The 21486-nt window shown below is 49.5% G+C and overlaps 1 protein-coding gene across 10 annotated transcripts in view; it reads right to left on the minus strand.

Annotated features, from left to right (window-relative positions):
- The window catches only part of FNIP2 (folliculin interacting protein 2), a 126154-nt gene that overhangs the window by 59477 nt on the left and 45191 nt on the right, over positions 1-21486 (minus strand). For 9 of the 10 annotated variants that reach the window (XM_022582256.2, XM_022582253.3, XM_089911333.1 and 6 more), the window contains exons 2-5: positions 8231-8357; positions 5287-5415; positions 2291-2391; positions 1250-1321 (exon numbers count right to left, since the gene is read on the minus strand). In XM_022582256.2, coding sequence (XP_022437964.2) covers positions 1250-1321; positions 2291-2391; positions 5287-5415; positions 8231-8357 — 429 coding nt within the window. Of the gene's footprint in view, positions 1-1249; positions 1322-2290; positions 2392-5286; positions 8358-21486 lie in introns of all 10 variants that reach the window. The other variant, XM_089911334.1, reaches the window with a different exon arrangement.

The raw sequence follows: 21486 nt of genomic DNA on the forward strand, positions 1-21486 counted from the left end.
CTCAAAAAAGTAAATTCATTATTCTGTTGAAAAGTAAGCAGACTTACTCAAAGGTACCCAAATTTGAAGAGGAACATACTTTTAATTTCCTAGGATTGTAAAAAATAACAGCCTTCATTTGACCCCTAAGAATACCCCTTTAATTTACAATAAACATTTCTTCCAAACTTACCCAAGTGTAATAAATGTTCTGTTGTTTTATTCAAAAAAGAACTATGTGAAATATTTCTGCTTGAAAAATTCAAAATATATGAACAATTGTGCCAGACTAAGAGTTAAGTTAGACATTTAAGTATCCTTAGTCTACACAGAAGTGTAAAATTAAGAGGGGGAAAAAAACTCGGGAGTGGGCTTCCCTGGTGGCGCAGTGGTTGAGAGTCCGCCTGCCGATGCAGGGGACACAGGTTCGTGCCCCGGTCCGGGAAGATCCCACATGCCGCAGAGCGGCTGGGCCCGTGAGCCATGGCCGCTGAGCCTGCGCGTCCGGAGCCTGTGCTCCGCGACGGGAGAGGCCACAACAGAGAGAGGCCCGCGTACCGCAAACAAAAAACAAAAAACAAACAAACAAACAAACAAAAACTCGGGAGTGAAAATCAAAATATTGCCTGGCCCGAGTCCTCACCGACCACAGAGGTTACACGGATGGCTCAGACAGACGATCCCTCCTGCCATCCAGGTGCCTCTCAGCTTGGGAAACTCACCCTGTGCCTCATTCCTTCAGAAATAAATAAACGAGCAGACTGACAGGTGAGATTTTTTTTGTTTAGTTTTGTTTTGCTTTGGTTTTGGTTTTGGCCGTGCCACGTGTGGGATCTTAGTTCCCCGACCAGGGATCACACCCGGGCCTCGGCAGTGGAAGCGCAGAGTCCCAACCACTGGACCGCCAGGGAATTCCCGAGATTTTTTTTTTATAAGATGAAATAATATCCTTTTCCCCTTCACTTTTCATTTTCCAGGGAGTGAGAACATGGTGACTGGCAGTAGGAACAGAGCGGGTTAACAGGTGAAGACCCCCAATATATGTATGTAGACCATCACTTGTCTTTAAGGCCACCTGCTAAGGTCCAAGGCCTCTTCATACTCACTATGTATTGGACAAAGGCCACCTTGAAAACCCCTTTGTTAATGTGGACTCATCCCGCTTCTAACCTCAAAAAGCCTTACGGCCCTCAAAGAATGACTCTACCCAGAAACAGCCACTTGGAAAATTGGGGGGATGGGGAGGGGAGGGGGAAAATCCCGCACTTACTTATTTGTACTCCCACAGAAGCTGCCCATTCTGGCGGAGAAGACTTTACTAACCATCAGCTGTGGAGGAGAACTGGAGAAAAAACAAACGGACAGAAGAGGGAGAGATGCATGGGGTTTTTTTTTTTTTAACTTTTTCTCAAGCTTTTATTCATTTCTGTATCTTATTTTACAGAAAATGAGACGTGCATTTTTCAAATCACTGTATCAATGGGGTGTCTAGATTTTTTTTCCAATTTTATCATTTTAAAATCCCAAGAATGTTAAAACCCTGAGAGAGAGCTATGGAGACATTGCCAGGGCCATTTTCCTTGGGAGCAAATATTTCAGATGAACAAACTTTGCTTAGCAGAAATATTGCAAAGCAGAAGTTTGTTTTTTTCTCAGGGTATATTTTCCACCTGCCATGTGGCACAGATGAACAGACAGAAGGTTATAAGTGCAGGATTGGGAAAAGGCTTCCTTTCACACATCGTAGAGCTTGTGCCTCCAGCGAGTTAAATTCTATTCTGACATGCAGATAAGGAACGTGTTCTTTAATGTCGTCACATTCTGCTTTTTGCAGAAACTTTTATTCTAGACACCATTCCCTAGAAACAAAAATAAAACTCGGCATGCGTTCAATAATTTGAAAAAATATGTATCTCAATACAAGGAAAAAATCATGCCAAACTTTAATCTGAAAATGGAAAATTTGTGAAATTCTGACTTTAAACTTTAAACTTAAAATATCTGAATAACTCTGATTAAAAGTATTGCTATTACTAACCTAGCAGATACTCAAAATGCTTTGGTACACATTTTTCACTTACAGTACTTAGCTAAAGCTTACGATTTTGTCCTGCTAAGCTGATTCAAGGTCAGAGTGATGTAGAAAATGTCAGACTATTTTAACTGCTAAAGATATGCAAAAGGTATCAAGTGCTAGCAAATACGAGATGACAAAGTTTAGATTATTATTTTACTGCGTAACAGTTTTGCGCATGTTTGAATGGAGTCATCATCCCCAAGCCACGTCTCACGAGCAGTGGACGGAACTCACCGTATGTAGTGAATCTTCAGGGTGGAGCCTTTGTAGCTCATGGCGACCGAGCCGAACATCATCTCCCCAAGCATGTTGACATCAGAGGCGGGGCGCGTGTACTACCAGACGTGCAAGAAACCAAAATCGTGTCGAGTACAACACGACAGAAAATAATGTGCAATTTTGTTGGTAATTAGAACCACTTCTCAAAGTAGCAACTGATCATTTTACAGTCTTAATCTACAATGACGACTGCCCACTCTTCTCCCCAAGTTATCACTAACGTTCACGATTTCTTCTTTATACACTGTATCCTCGTACAGGGTGCACGCGCTTTACCAGAGTTCACTTTTAATCTGGTTATGAGAAACAATGACTTTCATCGTCCCCATTTACAAAGTCTAAATAGAAAGATTAAGTGACGGAAGAGGCAGAGCAACTCCTCTTGATACTAAGAACACATCCTGAAATGAAATATAGCCCTCAGGGTTATCCAACCAAAATCAACGTGTGGAACAAAAATGCCAATCGGTGTGGGCAGGGTTTCGTGGGTCCAAAAGATAACGGACAGTCTGGTCACCCCAAAGTCTGACTGAAACATTTAAAAATTTTTTGACCCCCTAGCTTCTGACCAGTCTTCGGCGTCCCCTTTATCACCGCAGAGGGTGGACGGCACCTTCCCCCATCCCCCGCTATTCAAACGGCTCCTGTCCCAGCCAATGGGCGCTTCCCAGTTGGCTTTATTAAACGTCTCACGGTATCTGATGCACATAATTGCTCTCCTTTTTATATTTTTTAAATTACTTTTTATTTTTTTTAGAAAGGCAGACTGCCACGTGCAGCGCCTCATTTGGATGTGTCTGGAGTCTTGGAAGCTCGACTACCCTACGTTCTCCTACAAATGGACCTTGAGAGCTTGTCTGCAGGTTCTAGCAGGGGAGCGCAGCTACTTGTATACCCCTGACCGAAGAACGGTCCTCCTCTATCGGAGAAGGTCGTCCTCTCCGACCAAGCGCGCAGCTTCGGGAGGGACACACACCTGGAACGGTGAGGGAGGAAGGGGACTCCCGCCTAGCCAGCCCGATCGGCCGAATCAACCCTGGCGATCAATGGGGTGACAGATGTCGCAGCCAGATCACCCTCACATCCTGCTCTCCCTTTTATTTTTTATTTTTATTTATTTTTTTGCGGTACGCGGGCCTCTCACTGTTGTGGCCTCTCCCGTTGCGGAGCACAGGCTCCGGACGCGCAGGCTCAGCGGCCACGGCTCACGGGCCCAGCCGCTCCGCGGCACGTGGGATCTTCCCGGACCGGGGCACGAACCCGCGTCCCCTGCATCGGCAGGCGGACTCTCAACCACTGCGCCACCAGGGAAGCCCTGCTCTCCTTTTTAAATCTCTACCTTCTCAAGCCATCCCTTGTACAGGGTCACTGTCTGCGTCCTCAACCGCTGCTGTGATTCCAGTTATTCCCGACGGGAACCCCCATACACCTTCATCTCGGGGCCCGGACTCCCCTGGAGCTCAGGCGGCTGGAAGCCAAACGCCCTCACTCACATGACGTAACACTGTGCGTACTGTGAACATATGATGACACACAGGTGCATGCGTTTGGATACAGGATGCTCAGCTCCCACTGTAAGTGGTGGTGACACACACTGAGGATGGATGTGAGTGTCAACCAAACCAGTGCGCACGACACCCGCACGGCCTGACCGAAACCGTACCTCCATCTCCTGTGACCCAGGCCACCAGCCAGACTGTCTGCTGCCTCGCTTTCTACCCAAGCAAGACCATGGCCATGAGCCTTTCAACTCCAAATCCACACGCATACACGCATATGTCCACACACACGGACACACATATACACACCTACTTACACCTGCTTGCAAAGGAGGAAAGAGGAGCAGACACCTATCCGCCTGATTTAACGAGCCTGCTACCAACCTCTTCTCGCTTCCTGCAGACAGAAACTAACAGGCTTTCACCTTCTTTATGAATAACTTCCACCCATCACCTCCATTTCTGAACCTGCTTTTTCTTGGGGTACAAGGTCCACGTGCCAACTGCAATTCTCAACTCGCTGAAAATTTCACCCTATGCTGTTTTAACCACATACTGCTTTGAGAGCCGGCAGCTCTGTGGAATAAGGGCAGACGCACAGCAGCGATCCCGACCGTGAAACGAACAACGTTCTATACACCTGTGGCTGCTGGTATACACCTCCCTGGCTTTGCCGTGTCAGCAACACGGTAGACAAAATTCCTCATAGCTCCAAAAATAAAAATAAACACTCATATATCCTCCATCAGGTAGTACCCTTCTGCTATTCAATATTTATGAAACCTCTTTCCTTGCGCCCAGCTGGCCAACATTTCTCAATATACCAGCCCTTCACACTTCACACTCCAGTTAGGTCTTGCCTTTCCATCTGCTCCTATACAAGGCTTTCTTCCTTCTACTGGCAAGTGCTATTTTCTCAGGATGACAATATTCATCCGCAGAATCCTCAGAGCTCTTAGAAAAAAAACTGGAAAACACATGTGCATTAATCTGGTTCTGACCAGCAAGGAAGCAAAACAGGAGGGTTTACCTCCTTTGCAATATTTCTCTTCATTCGGTGTGTGTTTCACTGGATCCCTGCTGCTCCGTTATAGTTTTTATCAAGAGATAAAGCCAAAGTGTGAGCACAGCACTGGCCTGAAACACCTAAGAGCCCGTTTTGGGGTTTTTTTTTTGTTTATTTGTTTGTTCTATTTTTATTGGAGTGGAGTTGATGTACAGTGTTGTGTTAGTTTCTGCTGTATGGCAAAGTGAGTCAGTTACACGTTATATACATATCCCCTCTTTTTAGAGTCTCTTCCCATAGAGGCCATCACCGAGTACTGAGCAGGGTTCTGGATACTTAGTCTCCTATCCCAGGGACGGGGCCCTCAAGCAGCCATTATCCCCGAGGAGAAATGTCAGTAAATGGCTTCAGCCTACGGGGTATTCCGCACGCAAGGGTGGTTGTACCTGGTACTTTGGAAGCTGCTCCTTGGCATGTGGTAAAGATCCCCCGGAAGAGCCGTGGGAAGAGAGGCTGCCGCTGCCACCTCCTTGACAGCACTTGGCTGGCGTTTTCGTGGGGACGTCCTCCGTTTTCTGGGTGAACAGGGAGAGGAGGGTAAACACACCGCCACCGCTGAGCGTACCAGGCTCCCCAGCACACGCTCACTGGGGGCCCCTTTCTCACATCGTTCTGTTCTGTTGAGCCTCAGCTGCACAGAAAAACCGGGGTGTTGTTGTTTTCTTTTTAACGAGGACCAAGAGTGGCTCCTGTGAGTCTATAACATTTGGAAGAGGAAGATGCTGAGAAGGGTGATAGAGGTGGTGGGTTATGTATTAAGACTATTCTCTTTATTTTATTATTATTATTTTGGCCGCACGGCTTGCAGGATCTTAGTTCCCTGACCGGAGACTGAACCCAGGCACCCTGAACTGGAAGCGTAGAGTCCTAACCACTGGACCACCAGGGAAGTCCCCAAGAACACTTGACGTTTTAATTCATATTCTAAAATCATCGATGAGATCTGACCTCTGTTCTGGTTGTTAGAGGGTTTTTTAGTACTATGTAGAGTCATAATCTATAAAATTGATGAGGATACAGACATCGCTTCAAAGTTAAATTTTCCCCAAGCAAACGGAATTGAGAAGGCAGAAGTATTTATTCATTTGGAAAGACCAGCATGTGCTTTAATGACACACCTCCCCCCGCACGGCTTTAGAGAAAGTCATGAGGTCAAGCTTGTGAAAGATGAGGACAAAATGCTGGAACAGGGGCTGCTGTGATTACACAGCATGTGAGGCAACACGGCCTTCAAAGGTCACGGCTTGTAGAGGATTAGCTACTACACGTTCCCTACATGGAGTTCATGGCAGATTTTTATAACAGTGACACAGAGGCATAAGGATACACCTTCACTCACGTTTCCCTTCCTCCTAGGCCAAGGTACACTACTCCCTACGGAAGCAGCCTGTACCCTCCGTGATAACGTTGTTTCTATCCTGAGTCTTCTTTGCTTTTTTGTGCGTAGATTTGCTTGGAAAAACATGAATGCAAGTGCAGCTTATCTAATCTCCAGTGTGACAGTCACACTGATGGTCGAATGCAAATGCCTGCAGTCACGTGCCTGCTGCTGACTCCTGACATTTCGTGCCTGCCCATGGGGTGGGGGGCTGAAGATGGGGGAAGAACAGAAGGGGAACAGGAAGCCTGCCCCCAGCGGTCGCGGGCGGGATGGCGATCCACGGCCCTGCAGGGCCCGGAGTGACACGCGGTCCACACCCGCCCCACACTGCTGGGCCCACCGGCCGCGCCGTCCACAACTGGCGACAGCTCCCGGTACAGTGAGCAGAGCCCCCGCTGGACTCCCTCTGCAGCCTTGGGCAGTTTCCAAGCCTCCCCGGGCCCAGCTGCCTCTGTGAGGAAATGAGTGTGTCCATCCCAGGAAGCTTCTGTTCCAGACTCCGGGGTCATCATTGCTCCTACAGACAGGATTCCGGTTATTTTTGCAAACAGGTGAGAATTTTTTCCCTCCACCTGCTACCACCATCAGGAACCCTAGTGACGGAGCGTGGGTGTGCAACTACACCACCTGTGCAAGGCCTTGGGGAGACAGGAAGTGATGTGGGAAAACAGGGGGAAGCCGTGTGCGGTCCACCAAACAAAGGGCCGAGTGCTGGCTCACCTGAACTAATACCAATCTACCATGGAAGCCTTCGCTGAATCACCGAGAGATTTCTCATCCCCCCTGCTCCAGCCACCCACCTAACAAGCCCAGCAACGGCTGTAATGATTAGCTACCTGGCCAGCTTCCACGTGAAAGCACCACGGGATCCGTACAGCTAAACCGCCTTTAACCAGACACTTCCTTCCTGCAGAAACGACCGTATCAGAAGCAGGACGAGACCTCAGCCCTGACGAGACCGAGACCCTGACATAAACTATTCAGCTACCTAGCTGCACATTCTCTAAACTGCCAGGATTCGGTCAGTGCAGGTATCAGGTTACTGAACACGAAAAGAAGGAACACAAAGGGATTTATTTAAGTTGTAGACATCTGAATAACTGCTGAAAGGCGACAAGTCAGAAGTACACTGGATGGCCACCCTGAAGACTCACAGGGAGGACTAGGCCCTGCTCCTGCCTGGACACATCACTCTACCTTTCCCATTCTGGCTCCGAGGGATCAAGAGCTGCTCTGTCCCCACTTTACCCACCCTCAGACCCCCACGCCCCATACCACCACCGCCAGCACTAAGACCACCACCATCACCTCTGTCACCGCCACCATCACCTCCATCACCATCACCTCCATCACTTCCATCACCATCACCACCACCATCACCTCCATCACCACCATCACCCTCACCTCTACCATCACCACCGTCACCATCACCACCACTACTACCCCCACACCGCCCTCCGCTATAAAAAGGAAGTAAAACTTCCTTGGTCAAACAGGCTTGGGTTGCAGGCCCTTTTGCAGACGACAGTGCATGTTAGCACCCTGCAGCCCCGTGGCAAGGAAAGCGCTCCAGTTTTGTCTAACCCAGTGCTATGTATCACCTCTTACTATCTATGGGTAATACCAGACCTTCCCTTCAGGCAAACGCTTCATGAATTTTAGCATTCTCAGTCTTCCCATTAACGGCACACGCTTGGCATCAAAATCCGACTGGACTGCAACTTACCGGCAAATTCGCTTCTGGTAGCGTCTGAAGTGCGATGCTTGGCATCTGCACCATGACTCGCTGACAGTCTCACCCGTGTCTGTTAATACGAACGCAAAGGGGCGGGCGGAGGGGCCTCTGCCCGTGTTTCCTCTGAACCGCTGACGGCGCTGTGCAATTCAGCCCAAAGAGCAGGCAATGGACTAACAAACAAAAAGGAGGAAAGCAAACCCATATTTCCTACCTGAGTTGCCACCTCCTCGATCTTGTGAACAGCTTTAGAATCAAACAGGACTTGTCTGCCTCTCCTTTCACAGTCCTGGTAAACTATGAGGCGAATCTCGTTCAGGTCCAACTGCGAACAGGACCAGCTGTGGATTCACAAGAGAGAAAGAAGTCGTGTTAGCGGCGACGCTTGGGATGGTCGCAGACAGACAAGTCTCCCAGCCGGTGTCCGCCTGCACACGGAAGCCCCAGTGTGCAGAAGGCGTGATCCCCACAGACCCGGGCACACGGCCCTGTCCGTGGACTCTGATGGGCCAGTGCCCATGACCAAGGCTGGGAAGGCTCCTGAGATGATAAACCACTGGAGGGAAAGCTTCTCCTTCCAAAGCAACTTTGGGCAGAGACATCAGGCAGGAGTGGCCAGGGCTGTGGAGGGAGCTGAACCCCGGGCCTGGGTTCTGGGGGCGTCACAGCTGAGGTCGGAGGCTCTGGAGCGTTCACGCCTCTGCGCCATCGGGCCAGGAACCCGCAGCCGGTCAGGGGAGCCCTCGCTTTCCCTCTCCCACCCACCCAGGCTCAGGACAAACAGAGAGGGCCCACATGTCCTGAAACTTAGTCTTTCCTCGTATCGTGGCTGGTCTGACACAGAAGTTTGGAAAACCAAGTGCATCACGGTACAGCGTCTGAATGGCGGAAAATGACCATCAGCGATAAAGCCAACCAAAAGCCACTGGGACAAAACTGCTCCGAACGCAGGTTCGTTCTCAAGCAGCAAGTGAAATCAGAACGCGAGGACTAAGAAAGGGCAACCATCAAGATGCACGGCTTCGGGCATCTTCAGTTATGTGTCTGTTAACCAGTCGACACAGATCTGAGTGGCTGCTGTGTAACCGTCACTGTGCTCGAAGCTAGAGATCGAGCAGTTGTTTAACGAAGAAGACTTTGTCCCTGCCCTCAGGGAGGACACAGTTCAGTGCGGAACACTGGGCGAGTCGTCACGTGTAACTACAGATGTCCCAGTGCAAGAAAGAAAAGGATGCGGTAAGACTCATATTTTCAAGTTTAAGCGGTGCCGGGGAGCGGCAGGGAAGTCCCTAGGGTTTAAGGAAGGGACATTTAAGCAGGACTTGAAGAAGCAGGAGTTAAAGAGAGGTAAAGTGTGGGAATGAAGGACACAGCAGGAAGAGGACGGGACGGAGGAGATGCAGGAAAAGACAGGCAGAGGGAGACAGCGAGCTGCGGAGGGCGGTGGGCAGGTGGCAGCAAGGGCCGGCTCATCCCTGAGCACAGGCGAGCAGGTCGGGAAACTCAGCCTGCACTTTCCAGAGATCAATTTGCAGCTCTAAGGAAAACAGGGCTGGGGCGGATTAAGACTAGAAGCAGGAGGGCCAGGTAGAATTTACTCTTCAGAGCTTGGGCCCTTCAAACCGAGGCTAGAGTGACGGCAGCCGGGGGGAGGAGAGGGGACGGGTACCGGCGGCAGGTTCAGTGTGGACGGGGGCCGGCGGGTGCCAGGCGCTGCGAGCACAGAAGAGGAAGGTGGTGGCAGACGGAGAGTTAGAGGACAGACAACATCACACTGTAAAACTAAGAGATGGTGTAACAGAGTGAAGTCACACACGTGTGGATACAGATCCACATCCTCTGAGATCCGTTTCTCCATCAGTGCGACGGACATATTAACACCAAGCTCGCAAAGCTGCCGTAGGAACTAAATGAAAGTGCTTTACACAGCGGCTGACACAGGTAAGTGCTCGAAATGCTAATAATTACCTAAAGAACTGTTCATGGTAACGATTTTTTAGAAACATCGCCACAGCATCTGGTCCCCAACCACGAATTGTGCATCACTGGTCCTTTCCTTTTCAGGCTGTGGTAGTTAACACAGAACACATGCTTTTCGGGGAGCAGACCTGTTGTCTTAAATCCTAGCCTCCAAAACATCAAGTTCTGGTTGCACCTTCTCAACAGTCTGTGCTCTAAGCTGCCAGGCCCAGCACCCTTGGTGCTGGTTTTTTGGGGTCTTTTTTGCGGTACGCGGGCCTCTCACTGTTGTGGCCTCTCCCGTTGCGGAGCACAGGCTCCGGACGCGCAGGCTCAGCGGCCATGGCTCACGGGCCCAGCCGCTCCGCGGCATGTGGGATCTTCCCGGACCGGGGCACGAACCCCTGTCCCCTGCATCGGCAGGCGGACTCTCAACCACTGCGCCTCCAGGGAAGCCCTGGTGCTGGTTTTGATACAACTCGGCAAGTTTGTTTCAGAAGTTGATCGTCTCCTGCTCTCGGTCCAGGCCTGGCTGGTTGGACACGTCCCCCTAACCCAAACTGGGCTGCGCAGCCGGGGCCTGTTTCTTGCCGTCGCGAGCTGAGAGCTGACCTGAGGACCGAGTCACCAGAGGAAGCAGAGGGGAGCCGTCAGCCAGCTCTCTGTCACCCCACCCCGACAAGTCCCGAAGGAACCATGCCATTTTACACCAGGTCATTAAAAACACCCTCTGCAATTACTAAAGCACAGCACAGGTCGAAGTCATTCACATCGAAAAAGCGACAAAGATCTAATGGCTTTTTGTCTTCATGCTCAATCTGTTTTGCCCCAACAATGACATCTTGTCAAAACAGCGTTATCATTTACAAAGCAGCCTGCTCAGTCCTTATTTCTGAGGGTTAACGGTGACTCAAATGTCAGTTGAACTGAGGACAGCCCCTCTGGAAGAGCTAAAATTTAATAATGATCACAACACCCTATAAAACATTTCACGTGATTTTTCAATTTAAAAAGATGAAAAGAAAAGACGTGGGAAAGGAAAACCATGTATGTCAGATGGTCCAACTTTTTGACCATCCGAATACTTTATAAAGCATTTTCTAAAATACGAGGAAAACTCTATTTTTCTTCTTGCACATGAATAGCGTCACTGATTTAAGACCTAACTGTAATTCTGGCGTCCCCCGTCTCTGACCTTAGAGGGAGTCACAGTCGAGTCACCCGGGACAGGAAATGCAGGCGGTTAAACGATGCTTCCGAAGGAAGCAAGCTTGGGTCCCCCCTGGGCTCTGGCCTCGCCGCAGGTCACAAGGACGACAGGCGCTCAGGTGCGGCCCCCCAGCACGCCGCGGGCTCCTCCGTGCCACCCTCGAGTCACCCGTGGCCACAGCCATACATATTCCCTTCGTGCCCACACTCACCCCAACCCCCAGACACCGTTCCTGGAGCTTTGCTGAGGGTGACTCTCTGCAGGATTGCAAGAGGCTGAAAAATGAGCCTTGGGCCTTTGCCGTAAAATATCTGGCTACAGCTGTAAAGACACTTACTCTCATCAGAAATACCCTGTGTCTTGGCTTTTGTTGAAAGCAAGGGAAGATCACTGCCCCTGGCATCGGGGGACACGGCATTATTTGTCTACTTTATGGTCACAGCTGTACGACCTGAGGCAGAAGAAAATAAGATGCTTTGTCTACCCTTCCCTACTGTAAAATTTAAACAGAAGTACTTAGATAGGCCCTTTCCAGTTTTAAAATTCCACAATGTGAAGATTTGCCCGGTTGGAACTAAACCAGATCTTGTTTCTGGAACTGGTCATCAAGAGCGCGAAGTGAGGGACCAAAGTCTCAATCACTTACCTGAAAGGTGACAAGTAATAATCGTTCAAATGATTGTAAGTAGAGAAAACAGAATCGTCTTTAAGGTAGATATAACCACGTGCTGCGGCTGAATTGTGTCCCCCCAAAAGAGATGTCTAGTTCCTAATTCCTGGTACCTGTGAGTATGACGTTGTTTGGAAACAGGGTCTCTGCAGATGTCATCAAGGCGAGGCCATCCTAGATCAGGCTGAGCCCTGATCCAAGGACTGGTATCTTCTTAAGAGGAGGGAAATCTGGACACAGACACAGGGAAGATGGCTGTGTGATGTCAGAGGCAGAGATCGGAGCTGCGGGCTACAAGCGCAGGAAAGCCAAGGAATGCTGGCCCTCGGGGGGTAGGGGGTGGATATTACAAATAAGAAATGTCCTTATTCCTAAGAACTTGAAGAGGCAGGCACGTCGGTGACCAGAGAAAACAAGAGGACAAGGCACAGGAGACGTGCCCGGGAGAAGCAGCGTCTGGACTGGAAGGAGTGAAGGGTGGCCAGGCTCGGACGTGGCAGCGAGTGGGAAGTCGCTGCAGGCCGAGGGCAGGGCACAGGCCCACGGTCGAGTGGCACGGCGTCCAGGGCTGGGGCGGCTAGGCTAGGGCTCTTGCAGCAGGACCGCACAGAACTGGGAAGTTCAGGACTTCCGGAGCAGGACCCTGACTGCTACGTCAAGGAACGTGTGTCCGCTCCACAAGCAATGGGGTGTGTGCCATTCCAGCCTCCTGAGAGAGCGACTGACACGATCAGACCTGTGCTAGGAGAGGACTGAAGCTGCCTGAGAAACCATCTTCTGGGAAATGGAGAGGGGCCCTGACCTGCGCACCCAGGGTTTCCAGGCCTTAAGCTGGCAAGGACCAGGCCAGGAGGTGTCAGGTTTGCTGCAGTGATTTGTCCCCCGGGACCTGCAGGGTGGGCGTCGGATTCCTCCCCTGAACATTTGCAAGAATCAGGCTGGAAGTGGGCTCAGTACGTCCGGTGGAACCACAGTCTATGAGAGAAGAAGACCTCAAAAATATTCTTCCTCTGGCTCTCACACAAGGAAACAAAAATCGTCAAAGTCAAGTTCCCGGGAGGAGTTGAAAGACCGTCTTGTGATCTGAGAATGTGAATGTTTAAAGAGTCAGGTATGCTAGGGAACTTTAAATGGTCCAAGAAAAAGGAATATGAAACGCCACAGAATCAACAAAAGCGACAATGATGGTCACAACAAAGACTGGCAAACACCATCCATCCATCCGCCCAGCAGCTCCAGGCCCTGGGTACGGCCACTGCTCCCATGAACTCACTGTGCTCATGGTGACGTTTTCCCACCGTGAAAATAAAGGATCAGCAGGGTGGAGGAAAAAGGGAAGTTGTGTTTGATGAGATGGCGATCAGAGCTCACCCCGTCAGCACAAAAGTGTCAGCACAAATGTGTGCTACTTCCCGCCCAGTAGCAAGCTATTTATTGCAAGAAAAAAAAATTATGTAGATACATGGCAGTAACATATTTGGAATTCCTTGTTTCTTTTTTCCTAGGTTAGTAGCTCAGGAAGATGGCTAGCAGGAAAAGTAATTTCCAAATGAGCTGATTCGTCTTTCTTCCTCTATTTTGCACTGGTACAACTTCAGCTCCACAGACTGCCTGGTTTTTAGTTTCAGAAGACCTACATAAAAATTCACCTCTGAATTCACCGCTGTCCTGGGGTCAAGAGCATAGTGAAAAAGTACTTAAAGATTCAGATTCTCATCAGGAGCTTTAATACATAATACGAACCTAAAGGTACAGTTTTTAAACGATTCCAATTAAACGTACCCCGCTGTTATTTTCCCAGAAGAAATTTATATTGGATATTGGCTGCAACTTCTTTTTGTCTTTAAGAAAGCAGGTGATAGGGCTTCCCTGGTGGCGCAGTGGTTGAGGGTCCGCCTGCCGATGCAGGGGACACAGGTTCGTGCCCCAGTCCGGGAAGATCCCACGTGCCGCGGAGCGGCTGGGCCCGTGAGCCATGGCCGCTGAGCCTGCGCGTCCGGAGCCTGTGCTCCGCAACGGGAGAGGCCACAACAGTGAGAGCCCCGTGTACCGCAAAAAAAAAAAAAAAAGAAAGAAAAAGAAAGCAGGTGATAAATAAAGGTAAATCCTTTATTGCTTTTGTAAAAGAAATGTGGACTGAAAGAATCAATCCCCACTGTGGGCAGCCTGGCTTGGCAAAAGCACTGTAACCTGAGCCCCAGTGACCACGCCTGCATCCGGCCTGACCAGGTGCCATGAAAGACACCGGGAAGCGAAATCAATGAGATCGGTGCCTACCTCAAAATGCTTACAATCTGACACGGAAGGGCCAACGCACAGACCAATCAGTAAACGCTGCCGTCATGGGGATGGAGATAAACATCTACAGAAGGAGGGAGAGGCCAAGTCTGCCTAGCGGGGGTGAAGCCTGGGGCGAGGTCACAGACCACGTGACACCTGGAAAATGGGTGACCCTCTAGGGTAGACTGAGCTCCCAACTCCAGCGCGGCCACTTTCACCCCAGGTGACTCTGGGAAGGCACCGACTCCAAAGCTCAGCTGTCCCCAAAGGCAGCCCTCACCTGCCTCACCAGGCTGCTGGGAAAGACAGAGACTAAGGATGAAAGTACTTTCCTAACTGTAACGCAGGCCTCAAAGGTGAGTTCAGATACACGGTCCCTTAACTGAGATCCTTGGGTCCAGATGTTTCAGAATTCGGAATTATTTTTAATTTTAGAAAGAAGCTTATACCACATATTATATAACAGCTCCTTTAGGGCCTGAGGTGTAATCAAACCCCAACGTCGAACAAATTAGAATCTCACCAGCCCAAGTGATGAATGTTTATACTAAACGGATTATCAAGAGACTATTATGAGTAGTTCAGGTCAGTTTCAACTTTTTTTTCAGAGGTTTTAGGATTTGGGGGCTGTAGGATAAGAGGTTGCTGCCCAGTGTCAAGGCCAGAAGTCCCCTCTACATCACCCCAGATACGAGCGGTCCTAACGAGCTGGCGGTGGAGGCTGACGCGTAGGGAGGCCGCCGGTGGCTGGGAGCGCGGTTCCCGCCGAGACAGCGCTATGAATGTCCACGCCGGTCACGAGCTCAAACCACACAGCCTTCACGTAATATGTTCACACAGCAAAGACAGAACATCATGAGTCACCACACGGTCTGAGGTTTGGGAGCTACGAACAGGGAACTGTGAAACACCGAAGAGGAAAGACAGATCCCGTCCATCCTTCCTGAGCTCGGGGTGACGTCGAGGAGGACTCGGAAGCAGGTGGAGTCTGTGTGGCGCTCCCGGTCCCCACAGCCCCTGGCCGGGACCAGGCTGCATGCCAGACGCCCGGCCCCCTGCCCGGACGAGCATCTGACCCCAGTGCCCCCTCCTCTGTAAGAGACGGACTGCGGCCAGAATGACCTCCAAGGTCTCAGCCTTCCGACTCTGACACAAACCATCTACTGGGTGTGCAGAGTACAACTCAGAACAGGTGACCTCAGCCGGGTACGAGGAGGACAGCCACCTTCGTGGACTAAGTTCCATCCCTGCATGGTACCCCTCGCCTTCCTACAGGGAGTCTGCACTGTGATACAGAAGCAGCACAAACACACCTCGAATCGGCAGAACCTTCAGAGATTGCTGGCAAAGTCTGAAGGGGAAAAGCGCAAGTTCTCTCGAGGCAAGAGTGACGCTGAGTGGGCAGGTGTCCCTGAGGGGCACTGCACCAGCCAGGATGCCGCCCTCGCTGGCTTCCCAGGTTCCGTTCTGGTTATCAACAGGTTCTTCCCTTTCTCCTCTTTAAAAACTTACAGAATTTCTAAATACGGCTCATATTTTCCAAAAGCGTTCCTTGAATTTTCAAAAGAGCACTACTAATTCTTTTCTTGTATCTAGAAGCTAGAAACTATTTTTTTTTAAAGCAGCTTTGCAATCCACCTCCACACATGCATTAATTCACTATTCCCTGAGCTAATTCTTTCACACTCTTGTCAGCATAACCCAAACCATCAATATGCATCCCTGTATCCCAGGACGGCTGAGATGTAATTTTCACCTCCGCTCAAAGCTAACTTGCATCAACATGATTCCACAGCTTTTCCTGAAGGGAAGGTTTCCCAGCCTCCCCTCCACCCAGGGAAACTGTCTTACTCATAACAGGTAAGTGAATGAATTTCGAAGTAAACATTCAAGACATAGCCTTATACATGAGTTGATTCTAGATCCATTTAACTTGCACACAGATAAGGTAATGATTCTTTTTCCCGAGAGGTTTCTAGAGGTCAGTTTTTCCAGAGGTTTTCAGAGGTTAAAAGCATGATTCTTCCCATAAGATCTTGTGTTTGCAAAATGGGAAAGTCAAAATAAGTAAAAGCTGTACCTATCTTTGGTCGTAAACTATTATCCCTAGAAGAGACGGGTATAGGCGAGTAGGTGGGGGAGGAGTGGGGGGGCAGTGCTGCAGGGCAGGGGCCAAAATAAGGAAAACAGAGAGAGAGCGGGAGAGAGAGAGAGAGAGAGATGGGTACAAACACAAATACTCACATACTCTTTGACCCAGCAATGCCACTTTAGGAATTAATCCTACAGATCAACTTACGTCGGTCCAAATTGATTACGCACAAAAACGGATCCACTGCAGCACCGTTTGGAGCAGTAAAGGACTGGAGCTAAGTGTTAGCATGGGATGGTACATCCCTACAATGGGGTGCTACACGGATACAACCCCAAATGGGGAACTCTCCTCATGTGATGACAGAATACGCGCTAGGACATCACTTTAACTGGAAAAAAGAAGTATAAAACGCTGTGTATAGAAAGCTACCGTATGTATTTTTGAAAAGGAGACACAAGGAAAAAACTCTGGATTTTATTGTATTTGCACAGAGTACGTCTAGAAAGACGTGTAGCTGTAAGACTGGTGCCATCTGGAGCAGGGGGCTGGGTTGTTGGGAGAGAGAAGCAAGTGGGCCCCTCCTTCCAGGGCACAGGGAGAGGGCTTCCTGACACCACCTAATGCACGTCTGCCTGGGCCGCAGAGCAAGGGAGCTGCAGGCTCGGGGCCGGGCAGGCTGCGTTTGCGCCCTCGCCCTGCCTCTTCCCAGCCGTGCCGCCTGGCAAGCACCTCCCTCTGTGTTCCTCGGCATCCCCACCTGCAGAATGGGGATGACAGTGGGACCCTCCTCACGAGCGCTGACTTGAGGGTTAACTGCAAAGTGCTTATCGCAGAGCCAGGCCGCTGGTCAGCGTGCTGCGGGGATTCACTGAGCCTCTGCAGCTTTGGGGGCTTCCCTGGCGGTCCAGTGGTTAAGACTCTGAGCTTCCACTGCAGGGGGCGCGGCTTCCATCCCTAGTTGGGGAACTACGATCCCGCATGCCTCTCGGCACAGCCAAAAAAATAAAAATAAAAAAGTTAAAAAAAAAAAAAAGACACTGTGGCTTTTGAATATTTAACCGTATGACTGTACTCGCTCTGGAAAAAATTAAAAATAAATAATGAAACTGAGGAATACAGCAGGAACACTCTTTCTTTAAATCCATCCAAGACTCAAGTATTGTCTTAAGACAAACAAGCTCAATGACAGTTTGCTCCAAGAAGCTTCTGAAGCTGAGGCCTGAGGCAGTGGGTGAACTCCCTCAGGGAAACGACCTTAATGGATTCCGGGCCTTCAGATTCCATTTCAAACCCGTAGTTCGGCCTTAGACAGTAACATTTAATGAGCTTCCTTCTCAGCATCCATACGCCACATTCTCCTGCCCCCTTTCACCCCCTGCTTCCCCCAAAGACAGGATGGCGTTTCTAAGAAAGTGATACCTCTTCCCATTTATCCAACCTACTTACAGCTTTCAGTTTGTGACTACCATTCCAGGACTGTACTGAATTGATTTCCACCGTGTTAAATAACTGTCCATTTTTACTGCATAATCTCAGAGACTAGAGACGCTAGTTCCAGAAGGCCTGACGTCTGGGTGCAGGCAGGGAGGCTGGTGGTGAGAGCCACAGGGAGCCCAAGAAATACCCACCTAACTCCTTTCCAGAATGTACCTGAGCTGGCGTCCACAGATGCCCTGTGAGAGTTGGCACACCACCCCCTATCTTGTGCAGAAGTTAGGAGACTTTAATAAGGCTGGAACCAGTAAGTGGCAAAGGCGGGACTCGAACCAATGTCTCCTGACCCCAAACTCTGCTCTCCCCGCGCTGCTGGGCCATCACCTCCACACCACGAGCAAACCACTCAGCGTCACACGCTCTGCATCCCAAGACCTCCCTCTGCGTTTCCGTCTCAGGGTCTAAAGAAATGCTACATTTGAAAAAGAAAAATGCTGATGATACAGTGTTAAGACTGAGAAACAGAACACGGGATTATGTATATAGTATGACCTCAATTGTGTAGAAAAAATGTGATCAAGCACTTTTTGAAAAGTTCACAAAAACGTCAGCGACTCGTATCACAGACAAAGGATTAATCTCCCTAACAGATAAAGAACAACCAGAAATCAATAAAGATTTGCAAACCAATGGAAAGGTGGGCAACGGACACAGACAGTTCACAGAAAAACAAAAATAAGATGGTCCTTAAACACAGGAAAAGATGCTAACTCTCACTCTTGGAAAGAGAAAAGCAAATTAAAGTCATGCCCCTATCAGGGCGGCAAAGATCCAAAAGGTAAGCCGCCCACACGAGAGAAACGCAGGCAGAGGCGCAGATCGGTGCAGGTTCAGACGGAGGGTAGCTAACTGGTCACAGCTCTGAGAGTCACCAGTGTCGCTAACCTTGGAACTCCGATCCCGCTTCTGGAACTAAACAGGCGCAAACGTGTGATTGTAGCATGTGTGCTAAAAGCAGAGAACTAGAAACAACTGGAGAGAACACGGGTGGGGCAAATTCAATCCCTCCTGCCGGATGCACCCAGCTGGACACGGTTGGGGGGGGGAGTGTGGAGAGCCGGGTCCCACGGCCAAGTCCACACAGAGGGAGCAGACCCTGGGGCACACACTCCTCCTCCTGTGGAAGAAGGAAGGATACATATTCGTATTTGCTTACTTCCACACCAAAGAAATGTAAAAAGATTCAGTTTAAGCAAATTGAGTTTTTAAAAAGTAGGAAGGGCAAGAATAGTTCTGACCTCTGATTGCAAAACTCACTAGAATATTCGGCTCATCCAGGTAAGGAGGGACCTTAGTTTATCAGGAGTGGGTGTTTGCTCCATTGGTTCTGAAAGGGAGTTCCAGACCTTGTGGTCCACGGCCAGCCACGGACAGGAGTGGGATGAAGCCAACAAAACAAGGCCAGGAGCTGGCCCCACACCTCCTAAGCTTGGTGTCTTAACTAAAAGGCCAAGATGGTGGATGAGTTGGCCTGGAAATGCCCTCCCTGGCTGGGTGGAGAAGACAAGCCTCGCAAAAGACAGCACTGGGTCACCGTCCTCCAGAGACCAGCAGTCGGGACCTGAGGCCGGAACACGCGTGATTGCTGCGGAAAGGCCTTGCGGGGGAAGGGGGAGGAAGGGCTCGTGCTCCACGGGGGTCGCCACGAGGTCTCCGTGACTCCACGACGTCGGTGGGGAGGCCCTGAGCCACGCTGGCCAAGGGGGCTGGAGAAATGGCCCCCTGCCGCTTCTCACCCACCTGCCCGCCTGCACCAGGAGGACGCCTGGGACCTGTGTCTGCTGTTCCCGGCATCCAAATTATCATCTCTTCAACCAAAAAAAAAAGTCCGTATAAAATCTGTCCAGGAATCTTCAGAACAGCACCATTCACGAGGTGCAAAACATGGGAAAAACCACACGTCCCTCGCTGGATAAATAAAATCCGGCCTATCCACTCGACAGAATACGATTCAGCACTAGAAAGGAACGAGTGCCATTACATGCCCAGAACATGGGTGAACCTTGAAAACGACGTAAATGTTAAGAAGTCAACCACGGAAGAACATACGGTATGATGGACTGTGCGCTGCTGCTTACAGGAAACGTCCAGAAACAGGCAAATCTACAGAGACAGACGGTTAATTAGTGGCTGCCTAGAGCTGAGGAGACTGGGGAACGACAGCCAACTTTTGTGGGAGGCGGTTTCTTTCAAGGGTCGTGAAAATGTCCCGAAGTTGATGTGGTGATGAGTGTCTAACCCCGAGGACACAGCACATCCACTTAAGTATGGATAGACTTCAAATGGGTGGACTGTAGTAGTGAGTGACATCTCGATTAAGCTGTTTTAGAAGAAAACGAGATTCCACTTACATTCCCCTTTAACCGACCCTGCGCCAAAGGTGGTGTGCAGTGAGGACGACCACGCACTGCTGGTGGGAAGGGAGTCGGGCACTCACTTCGGAGAATATTGAGTAAAGCCAAAGGGTCACATTTCCTAAAACTTAAACTCCATTTCTTTCACCCTATGAAATCCATGCAGATGTGCAGACAGGGACACGTGATACTACTATACCCTGCAACATTGTTTATAACAGTAAAATTTGTAAAAAAAAAAAAAAAAGAAATGTTCATTAATAGACTAACAGATACATAATTTGTAGCATATTCACACAGTGGAGTGCTATAGTGAATTTGGAATTAACACACTAGAGGTACATGGAGTTATACAAACGGATCTCAAAAACATACAGCTGTATAAAAAAGTAAGCTTCAAAATAATACGTACAGTATGATATCCACTTTAAAATGTTAAATACGTGTAACCCAGTACGATTTATGGATACATCCCAGCCAGTAAATGACAGATATGCAGAGGAATGTGAAGTACCATATTCAGACCGTGGTTACCTCTGGAAGGAAGGGAGGGAGATGGGGCCCAGGAAGGATGATGCAGGAAGCATCATCTACTTCCCTAATGTTTTAGTTCTTTTTTTAAAAAATCATACATGTGAAGCAAAAGTGGCAAAATGTTAAGATTTAAGAAAACTGGGCTGTGGTTACACATATGATTAACATAGCATAGTCTGCACTTTCGGGATGACGAATATTTCATAATAAAATGAAAGTGTTACATGGCTTTTAAAATGAGAAAAAAAAGAAATTTATAGCAAACTAATAAAACTGATTACCTGAATGGAATGGGGAAGAAAAAAGAGGTAGGAACAACAAGGTTCAGATGTATATTTTTTTTTTGTTGAACCAAGTGAATGTATTATGTCTGAGGACACGGAGATAAAATGCTCTTCAAAATGTTAAGGAAAAACGCTCACGTTCATACCCTTTAAGAAGTGACTTGGGAACCTAGAGAAGACGTTAGGGCTGGAGGCCTGCTTATCTTTGCCTCCAGGTTCCCAGCAGAGGCCCAGTTCTGACGAGCCCGCACACTGGCCTCCCGGGGAAGAGGAATCAATTCTGATGGACAACTTGCCTTCACTCTTTGGCATCCACCTGCCTGCAGAGCGCACACGTGCTGACCTGGTCCTCAACTCCCGGCCTCAGGTGCACGGGGCGCATCCCGTGTGGCAAGGCCGGGGCGTCCGAGGATGCTGAGAACCAGTGAGCAAGCGGTGCTGACTCTTGAGCGTCGACAGGCCACGGCCCCCTGTAACCCACGCTGCCTGTTTCCCACCTACCTCACCAATTTCTGTGTCTCAATTTTCAAATTCTGTTGGGGAAGGAAAATGGGTCTCCTTCAGACTTCCTCCAAGGAACATCTCCAAGG

The sequence above is a fragment of the Delphinapterus leucas genome, chromosome 5 (assembly GCF_059928025.1).
Source record: "Delphinapterus leucas isolate spDelLeu-1000000601 "Yukka" chromosome 5, BTC_Dleu_Yukka2, whole genome shotgun sequence".
NCBI lineage: Eukaryota > Metazoa > Chordata > Mammalia > Artiodactyla > Monodontidae > Delphinapterus > Delphinapterus leucas.